The sequence below is a fragment of the Lactuca saligna genome, chromosome 2 (genome assembly GCF_052625555.1).
Source record: "Lactuca saligna cultivar CGN05327 chromosome 2, ASM5262555v1, whole genome shotgun sequence".
Taxonomy (NCBI): Eukaryota; Viridiplantae; Streptophyta; class Magnoliopsida; order Asterales; family Asteraceae; genus Lactuca; species Lactuca saligna.
The window spans coordinates 167,090,901-167,106,576 of record NC_136418.1 but is presented as its reverse complement, the minus strand read 5'-3'; the positions used below and the strand labels follow the sequence as shown (position 1 = coordinate 167,106,576).

At 36.0% G+C, this 15,676-nt stretch overlaps 1 protein-coding gene and 1 long non-coding RNA gene across 5 annotated transcripts; one reads left to right on the top strand and one right to left on the bottom strand.

Moving 5' to 3' along the window:
• Positions 1 to 3,614: 3,614 nt before the first annotated feature.
• On the top strand, positions 3,615 to 8,114 carry LOC145032643 (endoribonuclease). Of its 4 annotated transcripts, none has more exons than XM_078981525.1 (12): positions 3,615 to 4,083; positions 4,691 to 4,834; positions 4,965 to 5,036; positions 5,160 to 5,239; positions 5,316 to 5,541; positions 5,630 to 5,745; positions 5,837 to 5,909; positions 5,977 to 6,325; positions 6,411 to 6,742; positions 6,819 to 7,126; positions 7,210 to 7,534; positions 7,634 to 8,114. In XM_078981525.1, the coding sequence occupies exons 2-12, from the start codon at positions 4,757 to 4,759 to the stop codon at positions 7,847 to 7,849; spliced, it is 2,175 nt and encodes a 724-aa protein (XP_078837651.1). In that variant the 5' UTR covers positions 3,615 to 4,083; positions 4,691 to 4,756; the 3' UTR covers positions 7,850 to 8,114. The 4 variants fall into 4 exon arrangements, with proteins under 4 accessions (XP_078837651.1, XP_078837652.1, XP_078837648.1 ...); XM_078981526.1 differs by having other exon boundaries at positions 4,688 to 4,834; XM_078981522.1 differs by having other exon boundaries at positions 3,615 to 4,470.
• A 1,613-nt stretch (positions 8,115 to 9,727) lies between these two features.
• Positions 9,728 to 10,849, bottom strand: LOC145029313 (uncharacterized). The gene is made up of 3 exons (XR_013676465.1): positions 10,668 to 10,849; positions 10,396 to 10,463; positions 9,728 to 9,784 (listed from the first exon to the last, which is right to left on the bottom strand). It is a non-coding gene; the product is annotated as an uncharacterized LOC145029313 (long non-coding RNA).
• Positions 10,850 to 15,676: the final 4,827 nt, after the last annotated feature.

The window sequence follows — 15,676 nt, the reverse complement described above, 5'->3', positions numbered from 1 at the left end:
TGATTTTATTGATGATGTCGGTCTCTTGGACGTGCATGTGAGAGGATACAACCGATCTTTTAGTTGAACCGGTCTGTATTAAGGAAATTTTTATGGTAAGATACATGATTTTAAAATTAATATTGAAGAGTTTTCTCATTTTAATGATTTTATTGATGATGTCAGTCTCTTTGACGTGCCTATGAGAGGATACAACCGATCTTTTTGCTAAACCGGTCTAGTGATCAGTTTCCGGTTAAACCGTCGGTTCATAATGAACTATATCATAAAGCAATAGACAAACAATTGAGAAGCAAAATGTTTCCAAGTTGAGAAGATCAATGCCAGACTAGGACTAGTATCTTGTGTAACTCGAAGTCGTGTCCGATAGTGGTGTGTGTCGTTGGCCCTCGAGTTGTGTATACTTCAGATAACCCGATCATCGATTGTTCATTTTGCTTTGAAAATGAGTTGTTTTTAAAGAACGAGTGAAATCCAACTATCTAAGTCCAATAAACTTGTTTAAACGGTTTTTTTACCGGTTCTATCATATTGGTTCAACTCGATTTAAGAAAACGTCTAGTTTCGTCCAATTTAGAAATTGACATAAACCATAAACCGGTCGTTATTGAACCACTCTCATTCCGGTTCTCAACCTGACCATTTCGAACCTATTTTTAAAATATTATATACAAATACACACAAATAAGTGCAAACATGAAGAAATTGAGCAAAATGGATATATATATATATATATATATATATATATATATATATATATATATATATATATATATATATATATATATATATATATATATATATATATATATATATATATATCTGACGATTTTGTTGACTTGCTTCTTGATCTTTTAGAAACTGCTTTGAATAGAATGATGTATGATCATCACCCTGTTATGTTGAAACAATTAGTAGATGACAATGGACATATTCCTTTCAAGATGTATAACTCTTAGATAGAATGTGACAATTTTAATGAAATGATGAAGATGTCACAAAGTGGGTTCAGCTTCTACTATCAAACACTTGATGTTTAAAGACAGACTTAAACATCTAAAACAAGTGTTAAAAGTGAAGTAAAATCCGAAAAGAATGGAAAAACATGTGTCAAAGACGAGTTGGAAGCAAAGCTTTGTATCATTAAAAAAGATAATGATGAAATGATGTTCTATTCTTACTCACTCAACTAAGTGACTTTGATCAAATGGAGATTAATGATGTTTCTATGAGATTAAGATTCTTTGGGGGATGAGGGAGATGAAAAGACTAAGTATTTTTCATGGAACCCTAGAAAAAGACAACTTGCTATAGGAGGGACTAAACAAGAAAGTCCTTGGATTATCGATCCATATAGTGTTAGGAAGGTGTTGTATGTGGGTTTTTTTTTTTTTTTTTTTTTTTTTTAAATTATCTAATTCAGAATTTTTGATGGTGTGAAACTCCAAAACCAAAGCCACATGTCCTCGGTCTAAGTGAGTACACTGGAATCTTGCTTTTTAGTTCATGAGGTTTGCGGATTGAAATTTGTGGCAACGATAAATCGCCTAACCCAAATGGTTTTCTTTTTTACTTTTTTGAAAAAATATTAAGATTTTATGGAAGACGACATTATGAAATATTTCGGTTTGGGAGGGTGCAATGCCTCTTTTATTACTATGATCACAAAGGCGTCGAGCCTTATGCTGATAATTGGTTACCAGCCAATTAGTTTAATTGACATGCAATACAAATTATAGCCAAACTTTTGGCTAACCGACTTGCTAGGGTGGTTGACAATATTGTGAGTATTTAATAGTCAAACTTTTGTTAAAGGTATGCAAATTTTAGACGACTTTCTTATGGTGAATAAGATTATCGACATATATAACAAACATAAGAAAATGATGTTGCTTTTAAAGAGTATTTTTTTTAGTCATATGACTCGTTGAGTTACGACTATTTATTTTAGATCATGCATTTTATAGGCTGGATTAGAGGGTGTTTTTTGTCGGCTAAAGACTTAGTACTTCTTAATGGGAGTCTGTAAAAAAAAGTTTGAGCTTCACAAGGGTATTCACTATGGAGATCCTCTCTTTCTTATCTTTCTATTCTTGCCATGGAGGTCTTCTGATGGCTATAAATGACGGGCTCAAAGATGGCAATGTGTAATCTTTAGATTTTCCTTATGCACATCATGTTTTAATGATGTGAGATTGGATTACTTAAAATATAGAGAATATTACGACGCCATTGAATTGCTTTTACTTTGTGTTGGGCTTAATGATGAATTTATCTGAATCAAACTTGTATAGATAGGGGTTGAGTTCGATAAGGTCTCTCAAGTCTGCTGAGGTTGCTGGTTACCGCTAGAAATGTTGGTATTTACATATTTAAGTATTTTCATAGGCTTAAATATGGTGAATATCTAAGATCGCCAAATGATTATTTATATTTTTTTGAGGAAACTTGAAAACTACGTTATAATTTTTTTTATATGGAAATGGTTTTTGAAGGGTTTACCCAGCAATATATATATATATATATATATATATATATATATATATATATATATATATATATATTTCACATGCATTTTTGCATATGAAATATGTAATCTCCTTAAAAACTATGAAAATGAGAATTCATGGTTATTTTTAAAAACCTATTAATTTTTTTCTTTAATCCTGAAAATCGGTAAATAAGATTATTTTGATTTATCATTTTCTTAATATATCATTGACTATATTTGAAAAAATTATAGAACAAAGGTTTTTATTTATTTATTTACACATTATTCTATTTTCAAAATACATCCTTTTCTAAAATTTGGTTCTTTTTCATTGAGAATCAACTTGTTTTTTCATATTTTTTAAAACTTTTATAATTGTTTTTGGCACCACCGTATAATAACTAGGCTGAAATATACTTTGACTAAAGTGTACTTAACAACATCCTAAAACAAACCATTAAATCATCAATAAACTATTTTTGTAGCCTAATCAACCTAAAGTAAAATCTTGTAAGATATGTATATTATTTTATGTTAATTTATGTTGCTAAAACAGAAATATGGTATATATAAATTATGACTATATGTATATTATTTTATGTTCAATTGAGTATGAATAATTTATGGTCCTTGATTAATAATAATAATAATTACCTTTTATAGTCGAGTAAATTATACGAATGGTTCCTATGGTTTGGGGTAATTTGCATGCTTGGTCTCTAACTTATTTTTTTAACTCGGAAGGTCCCTATGATTTGTTTTTGTTACGCGTTTGGTCCCTACTGTTTATTTTTGTTACGCGTTTGGTCCATGTGTTATCTAAAAATATTATTATTTAAAGAGGAAAAAAATGATGGGGTAGGTGAGGTAAGGTGAGAGAGTGGGATTAGATGTGTGTTTATTCAGATAAATTAAAAAAATCAAGGAGATAATAGTCTTTTTAGGTAAGATAGGGACCAACCGCGTAACAAAAACAAACAGTAAGGACCTTCTAAGTTAAAAAAATAAGTTAGGGACCAAACGCGCAAATTACCCTAAACCATAGGGACCATTCGTGTAATTTACTCTTTATAGTCTAAACTTCTAATAAAGAAATTGAAATAAGTTCTTAATAATGATCGACGACCACTTTTATTTTATTTTTTTCTCGTCAAACTGTTAATTTGATCGAATTTAAAGTAAAATCCTGAACCCTAACCGATTGTCACTCAAACTCGCCGGAAAGAATGGTGTACACGGCGGTCGCAGTCAAGTGAAAGAAATAGGAATATTTTTTTGTTGCCTGAATTTAACCAGTCAACATCTATTGATCGTCTTTCTTTTCAGAAATTCCAAACCAAAAGCCCTTAATTCCTTCTTCCTTCCCCATTCCTCCGCCTGCTGCCCCCGGTTACTAGTTCACCACTCCCAATCACCTTAACAACTCCTTCTTCGGGAATTCAACTAACAGATAGAAGTGGGCTTATAGTTGGTTGCTCTCCGTTTTGTAGAGTCTCAAAGTATTGTAGCCATAAATTGAAACCAATATTCGTTGGTTCCACGGTGTGGCGCTTTCGATTCTCATTTATCCTCTCGTCGAATAAGTCAACAAGGTATAACCATTTTCGTGCGTGACGCTTTTCGTCTTAGTCAACCCGCTCAAGTTTTGGTGCCTTTTCATATTGAAACTTGATATGGATTTTGCTTTTAACCTTTTTAGAGCTAATGGTTGTTAAAAGAAATTCTACAGCTGTTTTAATTTATTTATCAAAAACCACTATCACCCATCTGTGCAAGCATCGAATCTGCAAACAAAACTAGTTATCCTTTTTAAAAGCCAAAACCCTATATACTCATACTATCGCAGCTCAGTTTCTTCCTACTTTCTCAATGGACTCTGGAAGTTCTCAACTTTAGCAACTGAATTAAGTATTACAACATCATTACGGCTCTATTTTCTACTGTTGATAGCTGAATCTTGAAAGTTAAAAGTTTGAAAGGTAAGTAGATTTGAAGCCCTATTAATCGTGAACTTTGTTTTGTGTACTTAGATTTGGTAAATTGTGATAGTGTTTAGTATGAGGTGTCAAAAGATAGTAGAAGTTGTATTTTACTGTATAGGATCTGTTTATGTTTGGAATATAATCATATCTGCACCAATGATACTTGTTATGTGATTTCTTACTTACAGTTTCCTGGTTACATTCAACTTTGTAGCAGATAAACTTCTCTTAGTCAAAGTTGGAACCTTATACTTTTGATCAAAATCCATCTGTGAAAGCAAAGATGAAGGTTGTAGGGTTAGTCAGTGGTGGCAAAGACAGCTGCTTTGCAATGATGAAGTGTCTCCAATATGGTCATGAGGTAAGATTGCATAATAACCACTTTATATCCACATGAAGGAAGCATTTATTAGTGTCTAACTGTCTATGTTGTTATGAGAACATACAACATGGAGTGAATTTTACTTAAACAAGTGATGCTTCTACTGTAGGTTGTTGCATTAGCAAACTTGTTGCCTGCTAACGATTCTGTAGATGAGCTTGATAGCTACATGTATCAAACTGTAAGTCTCTCTATTTCATAAAACACAAGAACAATTCATGATAATATGATTAGTTAGTATAAAGTATGTGCTAAACTAATTTCTTGGTGTTTGTTTTACTTTTACATACTTGATATGTCTCAGGTTGGTCATCAGATTGTTGTAAGTTATGCAAATTGCATGGGAGTGCCTTTGTTTAGAAGAAGAATACAAGGATCCACCAGGCAAGCTATTTAATCACAATTCTTCTAAAAGATCAATTTAAAAATAAAATAAAAAATCTTTGTATGTATATTATAGGCGTCACGACCTTAGCTACAACATGACTACTGGTGATGAAGTAGAAGACATGTTTATTTTGTTAAAAGAAGTGAAAAAGCAGATTCCTTCTGTTACAGCAGTCTCATCTGGTGCAATTGCTTCTGACTATCAAAGATTACGTGTAGAAAATGTTTGTTCAAGATTAGGGCTCATATCTCTTGCATATTTATGGAAGTTGGATCAATCATTGCTCCTACAGCAAATGGTACATTGATTTAGTTATATTATTAAAATCTCTTCAAATGTTCTTCACCTCTACTAAACATTTCTTTTCTTTTTGTGGGCCCAACCAGATTGAAACTGGGATTGTTGCAATCACAGTAAAGGTTGCAGCTATTGGTTTAGATCCTTCAAAGCACTTGGGAAAAGAAATGTCATACCTATGGTCACACCTTCTTAAGTTAAATGAGTATGTTTTTTTTTTTTTTTTTTTTTCTTTCATACAAACAAGTTTCATTTTTTCCTTTTCTTTGTCAACTAAGTTTTTTCCTTCAAAGCAGGTTATATGGAAGTAACGTATGTGGTGAAGGGGGAGAATATGAAACATTGACACTTGATTGTCCCCTGTTTAAAGTAAGTCTTTTTTCTCTTAAACTGCAAAATAGAACCTTAATTGATCTCATGTTTTGATTTATTCCAGTATGCTCGAATTGTTCTAGATGAATTCCAACTTGTACTTCATGATTCAAATTCCATAGCTCCTGTGGGAATCCTTCACCCTGTGTCATTCCATTGTGAAGATAAACCAAAATCTGATTCTGTGAGTGACACTAACAGAAGTAACGGTTTCTGTTTGGAGAATATGGGGTCTGTAATTGAAGTACAAAATGAATCCCTAGAAACAGTGGAAAACAAATGTCATCCATCTCATTCTCATGTCCCCTTGGATTTATCTCAAGTTAAAACACGTAAACTTCATACTTCAAGAACTAGAAAAGACAACACTTTCTCCATATCTTGTTGGCTACAAGACTCAGAAACTTCAGTAGGTAAGTTAAAATCAGAAAATTATGAAGTTTTATTTTATATGTTGAATGTAATTTATATTGTTTATGTGTGTTAATGTTATGACAGATGTTAAGGAGGATCTGAAGATGATTTTACTGAAGATTGAATCAGAGGTTAATGAAGCTGGTTTTTCTTGGGAGAATGTGGTTTACATTCATCTGTATATCTCAGATATGAACATGTTTGGTGTTGCAAATGAAACATATGTAGATTTTATAACTCAAGAAAAATGTCGATTTGGTGTCCCATCACGGAGTACAATTGAGCTTCCTTTGTCAGAAGCTGGTCTAGGAAGGGCATATGTGGAAATTCTGGTAACAAATGATCAAAGTAAAAAAGTTCTTCATGTGCAAAGCATCTCTTCGTGGGCTCCTAGTTGTATCGGACCATATAGTCAGGTAATAACAAATCAATCATATCAAATGTAATGTCTGACTATATTAATCAAATGTCTAAAATACCCTTCTTGTGTAGGCGACATTGCATAAAGAGATACTCCACATGGCTGGTCAATTAGGGTTTGACCCTCCAACCATGACATTATGTGGTGGGGGCCCCACTGGTGAATTAGAACAAGCTCTTGTAAATAGTGAAGCTATTGCAAAATCATTTAACTGTTCGATAATGACATCAGCCATACTTTTTGTCATTTACTGTTCTAAGTCTACTTCAAAATTGGACAGAATCAGTCTCCAAGAAAAACAGAATTCATTCCTTAATCAGACAAAGCGATTGCTCGATCCGGTTTTCTTGTATGTTCTTGTCCCTGATCTCCCAAAAAGGTACTCAAATTTACAAAAAAAAAAAAAAAAAATTCTACTTTCATCATTATATCGATTTCAACCATTTAGTTATGTTGTTGTAGAGCTTTTGTGGAAGTGAAGCCCATGCTCTTTGTTGAGGATAATAATAATAATACTGAAACTGAGGAAGTGGTTAATGATCTGAAATATGAAGAGAATCATTTTGATTCGTGTTTTAAACCAGAAAAATGGCATGATGAATGTGTTCAGACGTGTCTTGTACGTGACAGAATATGTGCAGTTGTTTTATCAATTACAAGTGAAATTTTTAACACCTGTTTTAATGTTGACAATGCTGAGGAGAAAATGGGAAAAGTTGCAAAATTTTGCATATATCGTCTTGATAAAGTCCTCTTACAGAACTACTACTCTTGGGATGATGTAACGGTTAGTGTCTGTATATGTATATGTATATGTATATGTATATGTATATGTATGTATGGATGTATGTGATTCTTATACAACATTGGTTACTATGGTTTGCAGAATTTGAGAATTTACTTTCCAACAAGTTCCAACATTTCCCATGAAAAGTTATCATTCATCTTCAAAACTAGATTTGATGAATTTGCTGAAACAACAAAAAGGTTGAAGATTTGTGATGAACCCATCTTCAATATTGTGCCTGTGATTGGGGCGGGGAGTTGTGCAACTTCCATTGATGATATAATCACATGTGAGCTACTTGCTAGAAAATCTTGATAGATATTATGATATGCTATATCAATTTTCTTTTTCTTCTATATGAAGGGGAGAATTATAGGCTATTGTGAGGGTTATTTTATGTGAAAATTCACATTTTATAATTACTAGAAGTAATGTAATGTGTAAGTTTGGAAAATGTTACCACCAACACCAAAAGATCCACGGATTATCTGGTTGTAGATTGATTGGTGAGCAGTTGAAGTTGTGGCGTTTATCACATTTTTGTTTCTTGATAATTGAAAAAATTCCAAATTATATGTGATGAGGTGTGTTTTATATTGGGATAATGATTTAAAAAGGTAATATATTTTTTGATTTGTACATATTTGGTCGTTGAGTTTTTTTCGTCCACATTTACCACTTTAACTTGTTAAAACGTATACATTCAGTCCTTATGATCGGTTATTTCAGGTTAACCGGTAAAAATGATTTAACAGGGTAATATATTTCACACTTTGTACATATTTAGTCCTTAATATTTTTTTTTCAAAACAAGTCATTTTTGTTTTTGTATTAATTTAGTACTTATAAATGATTTGTTTAAGGTTTTTTTCACATCTTACGTGAGATAATCATTGATGAAGTGTGTGTCTGTTGATGTTTATGTGTAACGTTTCATTTTCACAACAAAACATGTTTGGTGAGAAAACTTTAAATAAATTATTTATAAGTACTGAATGAGTACAAAAATATAAATAACTTATTTTGCAAAATAAAAAAGATTTATTTTGCAAACAAAAAATAAATATTAAGGACTAAATGTGTATAAATTGAGAAATATATTATTTTATTAAGTCATCTTTACCGACTAAGCTATAGTAGCTGATTATAAGGATTAAATATGTACACTTTAACAAGTTGAAGGGGTAAATATGGACGAAAAAAACCTAGTGACCAAATGTATACAAATCGAAAAATATATTAACCCTTTTATATTTGATTATAATAAGAAATATTGTTTCCTTTGGAAACTAAGGTAGATATCTTCAACCACGCCTAGTTATTTATTTGTGTGACATATGGTTCATTTATGTAGTCAATAGCAGTGTTATAGCGGATAACGGGGTAAGGAAACACTATTTCAAAATAGCAGTTTAAGAATAACGGTGACGCTATTAGTGCCGCGATTATGGTCACCGCTATAGCGGCGCTATAACCGCTATATGAATAAATTCCATTTTTGGACTATTTTACATAAAAAAAAAGCATTTTTATTTGTGTCATTCTATTGAATAAATTTGTTTTTTCTTAGCTCAAACCAAAACTTTTGTGCCATTCTATTGAATAAAACTGTAATTATGTGACTGTCATGACTTCCATTGAAACCATATATGTGTTGTCTTGTTAATTGTGTCGAAAACTTGAAGTACTACATTATGATTAACTATCAAATTACTTAATCATTTCATTTGATAACTGTAATTGTATTAAAGTATGATAAAATAGTAACTATTGCATATGTTTTCTTGTTTACTGTGTTAAAGTATGATTAATTGGTGCATTGGTAACCAGTTTGTGAAGTACGATTAACTAATTATGATATGTGAAATATGATCAACTAAATATGATATGTAAATTATGATTTACTGATTAACTAATTAACTGGATTGAGTTGAACTTTAAAGTATGATGTGACATCCCCAAAATCACGGCCAGAAAAGACCGGTTTTGTTTATACTTTATTTCAAAATCAGAGTTATTTTTTTTTAATAAAAAGGGTTGCGGAATTTGTCCCAAAACAATAATATGATAAAGATTTAGCAAAAGCATTTCCATAGAAATGTATTTCATTAAAAGACTCGGGATGTCATGTTCGTACAGATCAAAAGTATAAACAGTACAATATAAGCCTTACTACATTATTTCATATCTACAGGCCTATATCCGTAATCCCTCGTCCAAAACATCACACCTATGCTCATGCGCCACTACCTGTAATGCATAAAACTGAGTGGGTCAGGCTTGGGAGCCTGGTGAGCACATAGGGTTTTCAACCCACAATAAATAAGTTTATTAATTTCATCAATCAACAATAACCCGATTACCCGTTCCCGTTATCCTCACTTTACGTCCCTAAACACCTATCATAAGGGACCTAGCCTAAGGATTATCATCGGGACGGACACTACTGCTAAGGGGATTCCTCAGCAATAAATGTCCTAATAGGCAACCATGTGGGGGATGGAGTACACCGGTGAACACATCGTTCACAACACCTACAGGTTGCGAGCCTGCTAGTGTTCCACTGGACTGTCTAGAAGAGTCCGTGGTCGTCATCTATACTCCGCTAGATGACTAGATCAACAACAACAACATCGAGGCCTCTCATCATTTTATCACACATCACCTATTACATCTACCCATGTTTTACCCCAACATTTTCGTAGATATAAAATACATATACAGTTTAAATCATTAAAAACATGTATAACAACGTTCATCTAACGTAGATAGCAAGTATTCAGATAATATGCACACATAGCATGTAATTTATATAAAATACTTCATATCTATGTGTAAGCTGAAAGTAACTATGCACTCACCTGAAAAGGTGGTGATTCCGAACTCAGACAGCGCTTCGCTTCTTAAAAAGAATTTTCTTCGACGAAACCTAGTATTATTACCACTAGAGTTTAGTTTATTATTCGTCGAGACTAATTAATAGTCTAGCTATTATTATTATTATTATATAAGCGTCAAAAAAATACTTATATAACCCATAATAATAGCCCAAGTATTTATTATAAGTTCCTAATAACGTTACTATAATTAAATAAAAGTTATATTAAAAATAGCGTAGGCGTAGCTCACTTACAGCGGGTTTTATAGAAAACCGGGCTTTGCTTGGAGCAGCGTTCCCGAGCCGAAAAGCTCTTCTTCTCGGAGCCTTCGAGCACTCCGGGGCTTCTGCCTCGTGCTAGGGAGGTTCCCTAGGCTTTTCGGGGGATTTCGGGGCTAGAGAGAGGTTCTAGAGAGAGAGAGAAAGTAAAGAGAAGAAAGAATGGGAAAGGTGTGAAGAAAATGAGGGTGGGAGAGGTGGTATTTATAGGGTGAAATGTGGCTGAACTTGGTGCCACATGTCACCATCTGGTGGCAAGCCTTGGGGAGAAAGCAATGGCCAAGATTGTGCCACATCACCCATTTTCGCACAGCACACTTCCGACTTCTAAAATCCGTAACTTTCACATACGACCTCCGTTTTTGACGTTCTTTATATCCACGCGTAGGTAATAATAAGATCTACAACTTTCATTTTGACACCGTCAGCTAATTCTCGACCGATCTTAAATTTAACAGTACAAGGAGATTATACTGTTAAACGTCTGCGTAAAATTAATAACTTCTACATACGGACTCTGTTTTTGTCTGTCTTTTTACCGTTGATTTCCTATTAATGAGATCTTCAACTCTCATTTACGTTGCGTAAGCCAAAAACCGCTCGAACTAAAATTCGAGTTTCAGGCCGTGCACTGCTAAGCCGAATCTTAGAAAAATCATAACTTCTTCATACGAAGTCAGATTTGGGCGTTCTTTTTATCGATGTTCTTAGTTTAACACATTCTACGACTTTTGCTTAGATTGCTAAGGCTAAAAGGTCTTCTATCGTAAATTCACTATTTACGTCTCCCGGTGTCGTGCCGGTTTAGCCGTAAAACTTCGGCGGGCCATAACTTCTTCGTTATAGCTCGGATTTGGGCATTCTTTATATGTACGGAAACCTTGAGACATATTCTACAACTTTATGTAGAGATATCGGGATTATCTCACACTTTAATTTTGACGCTCATTTTTATTCTTTATTAATTATACATTTATAATTAAATAATAAACACATAAACACACATAATTCACATAATACTCAAATATTTCATATTTATTACTTCAAAAAGAGTTACAATAGTTGACCTAGACTATTACATTGACAAAAATGCTTAGCCCTGAAAACCCGGGCGTTACAATTCTCACCCCCTTAGGATGATTCCGTCCCGGAATCATGCATCAGCAAACAGATGTGGATAGCGACTCATCATGTCATCCTCTGTTTCCCAAGTGAGATTCGGCCCATTCGAATGTTTCCATCGGACTAGCACCAAGTCGACCATCTTGCATCGTAACTTCTTAGTCTTACGGTCAATAATTGCCTCAGGCTCTTCGATCAGCCTTTTATTCTCATCCATCCTTAATTCCGAGATTGGAATTATGTCGGGAACATCTCCCATGAATTTCCTCAAATAACACACATGGAAGGTGTTATGAATACCATTGAGTTCTTCGGGCAATTCCAGCTTGTAAGCTTGGTTCCCAATCCTCTGAAGAACTTTGAATGGTCCAATAAACCTTGGACTCAACTTTCCTCGTTTCCCAAATCGTATAAGTCCCTTCCACGGTGAGACTTTAAGTAAAACGGAATCCCCAACTTCGAAGGTTATCGGTCGTCTTTTCTTGTCGGCATAGCTCTTCTGACGATCCTGAGCTGCTAACATTCTTTCCCTAATCACCTTCAATTTCTCAGCAGTCTCATGGACTATCTCGGGGCCCATAAACTGCTTCTCTCCGGCTTCAAGCCAACAAGACGGCATACGACACTTCTGTCCATACAAGGCCTGATAAGGTGCCATCTTGATGCTCGAGTGAAAACTATTGTTGTAGAAAAATTCTACTAGGGGTAAGTGGTCGTCCCAATTCCCTTGGAATTCGAGGGTACATGCTCTCAGCATATCTTCCAACGTCTGAATCGTTCTTTCGCTCTGACCATCAGTTTGCGGATGGTAAGCAGTACTCAAACACAACTTTGTACCCAACTCCTCTTGTAGACTCTTCCAAAACCTCGACGTGAAACGACTATCACGATCTGACACAATCGTAAGAGGGATACCGTGAAGTCTTACAATTTCCTTCACGTAAGCATTTGCGAGCTTATCCATAGACCACTTCTCGTTGGCTGCTATGAAGTGTGCACTCTTGGTGAAACGATCCACGACTACCCAAATCATGTCGTGACCATTCTTCGTTCTGGGCAGTTTAGTCACAAAATCCATGGTGATGTCTTCCCATTTACCCATGGGTACAGGTAAGGGTTCTAAACTCCCATACGGTTTTTGATGTTGTGCCTTAACCCTCGCACATGTTACGCACTCAGCCACATACTTCGCAACATCGAGCTTCATCGTCGGCCACCAGTAGTAGGGTTTTAGGTCCCTATACATTTTAGTGCTACCGGGATGAATCGAGTACATGGTCTTGTGTGCTTCTTCCATTAGAAGATCTCTTATTCCTCCCGTCTTAGGTACCCAAATTCGATCTTGGAATACCTTCAGTCCTCGACTGTTCGTACCGAACACTAACGTTTTTCCCAAACGTTCTTCCTTTCGGTCATTCTTTTCTAAGGCTTCTTCTTGAGCTTTCCTGATACTTTCCACAATCGTCGAGACGACTTCAATTCTTAACGCTCTTGGCCTTCTTCTTTCAAGATTGACTTTCCGACTGAGAGCATCAGCAACAATATTTGCTTTACCTGGGTGGTAAAGTATCTCACAGTCGTAGTCCTTGAGAAGTTCTAGCCAGCGTCGTTGCCTCATGTTCAACTCCTTCTGATTAAAGAGATACTGGAGACTCTTATGATCAGTGAAGAGCTTGCACTTCGTGCCGTAGAGGTAATGCCTCCATATCTTTAAGGCGAATACTACCGCTGCCAACTCCAGATCATGAGTGGGGTAGTTCTTTTCGTGCTCTTTCAATTGTCGAGATGCGTATGCTATCACCTTTTCTCTTTGGGTCAGAACACAACCTAACCCGACTCCAGATGCATCACTATAAACTGCGAAATCTTCGACTCCATCGGGTAGAGAAAGTATCGGCGCTTCACATAACTTCTTCTTTAGCTTCTCGAACGCCTCATCGTGTTTCTCACTCCATGTATACGTAGCTCCTTTATGGGTCAAAGCTGTTAATGGAGCAGCTATCGAAGAAAAGCCTTGGATAAATCGTCGGTAATATCCGGCTAATCCTAGAAAGCTTCGAATCTCCGTGGGACTCTTCGGACGTTCCCACTTCATTACAGCCTCGATCTTAGCACGGTCAACCATTATTCCTTCCTGGTTAACAACATGACCCAAGAATTGTACTTCCCGTATCCAAAAGTCGCATTTGGAGAACTTTGCAAAAAGCTTCTCCTTCTTTAACACCTCCAATACTTCTCGTAGATGCTTGCCGTGCTCCTCCTGGCTTTTCGAGTAGATGAGAATGTCGTCGATGAACACTATCACGGATTTATCGAGGAATGGTTTACAAACCCTGTTCATCAAATCCATGAATGCTGCGGGAGCATTGGTTAGTCCGAATGACATAACCAAGAACTCGTAGTGTCCATATCTTGTTCTGAATGCAGTCTTCTCAATATCCTGCTCTCTCACCTTCAGCTGATGATATCCTGACCTAAGATCGATCTTTGAGAAGTAGCTTGAACCTTGCAGCTGATCGAATAGGTCATCAATCCTCGGCAATGGATACTTGTTCTTCACCGTTGCCTTATTCAGCTCTCGGTAGTCTATGCACATCCTCATGCTTCCGTCCTTCTTCTTCACGAATAACACCGGAGCTCCCCAGGGTGATGAACTAGGTCGAATGAAACCGCTGTCCAACAGCTCCTGAAGTTGCATCATGAGCTCCTTCATCTCCGTCGGTGCTAATCGGTAAGGTGCCTTTGCTATCGGTGTTGTTCCTGGTAATAAGTCTATACGAAATTCTACTTGCCTATCAGGTGGTAATCCGGGAAGATCTTCAGGAAAGACTTCCGGATAATCGCACACAACCGGTATATTCTGCACCTCTTTCTTTTCTTTCTTAGCATCGATTACGAATGCCAAGTACGATGCACATCCCTTGGACAAACATTTCCTGGCTTTCATCAAGGAGATGATTCCAGAACTCACTCTGTGTTTGTCCCCGTACACCATAAATGATTCCTTTCCGGGTGGGTTTATCCTAACTATCTTCTTTCGGCATAATATCTCGGCATCGTTGGCGCTAAGCCAATCCATACCCAAAACGATGTCGAAACCGTTTAACTCTATGGGTAATAGTTCCTCCTGGAATTCGTTTCCGTTTAGGTCAATGATGATGTTCCTAATACGATTACTAACAGGTACAAATTTGCCACTGGCAACTTCTACAATTAAGGCGTTATCAAGTTTTTCTACAGGTAATGCTAATTTCGCACTAAATTTATGCGACACAAAGGAGTAGTTGGCTCCGGAATCAAACAGTATATTTGCAGGCAAACCATTTACAAGAAAGGTACCTGAAGCGACGTCTGCTGCCTCCTTTGCAGCCTCGAGCGTCATCTGGAAGGCTCTCGCCTTCGGCTTTGGTGGTATGTTGGGTCTTCCTGCCTCCTTCTTCTTCGGGCAGTCCTTCAAAATGTGCCCTTCTTCATTACACCCATAACAGGCCTTCTGGTTAAGGGTGCATTCATTGGCATAGTGCCCAGGCTTTCCGCATTTGTAACAAGTGACTCCTCCATCACACTTCCCAAAGTGCTTCTTCTTGCACTTGTCACACCACTTTGCTTCTGATCCTCCTCCTCTCGAACCAGACTTCGAGAATCTTCCTTTCTTACCGGACCTCGAGGATCCGTCAAATTTCCTTTTCTCTCCCACTTCCGCTCTCTCCAGACCCTTCTCTCGTATCTGGGTCTCCACATTCTTAGCAGCCCAGATGGCAGCTTTCAGAGTGGTAGTTTGCTTGACCATTGGACCGAAGTCCGCTGGTAATCCGAGGGCAAATTTGTTAACCTTGGAGAGTTCGGTTGGGACGAGGTGAGGA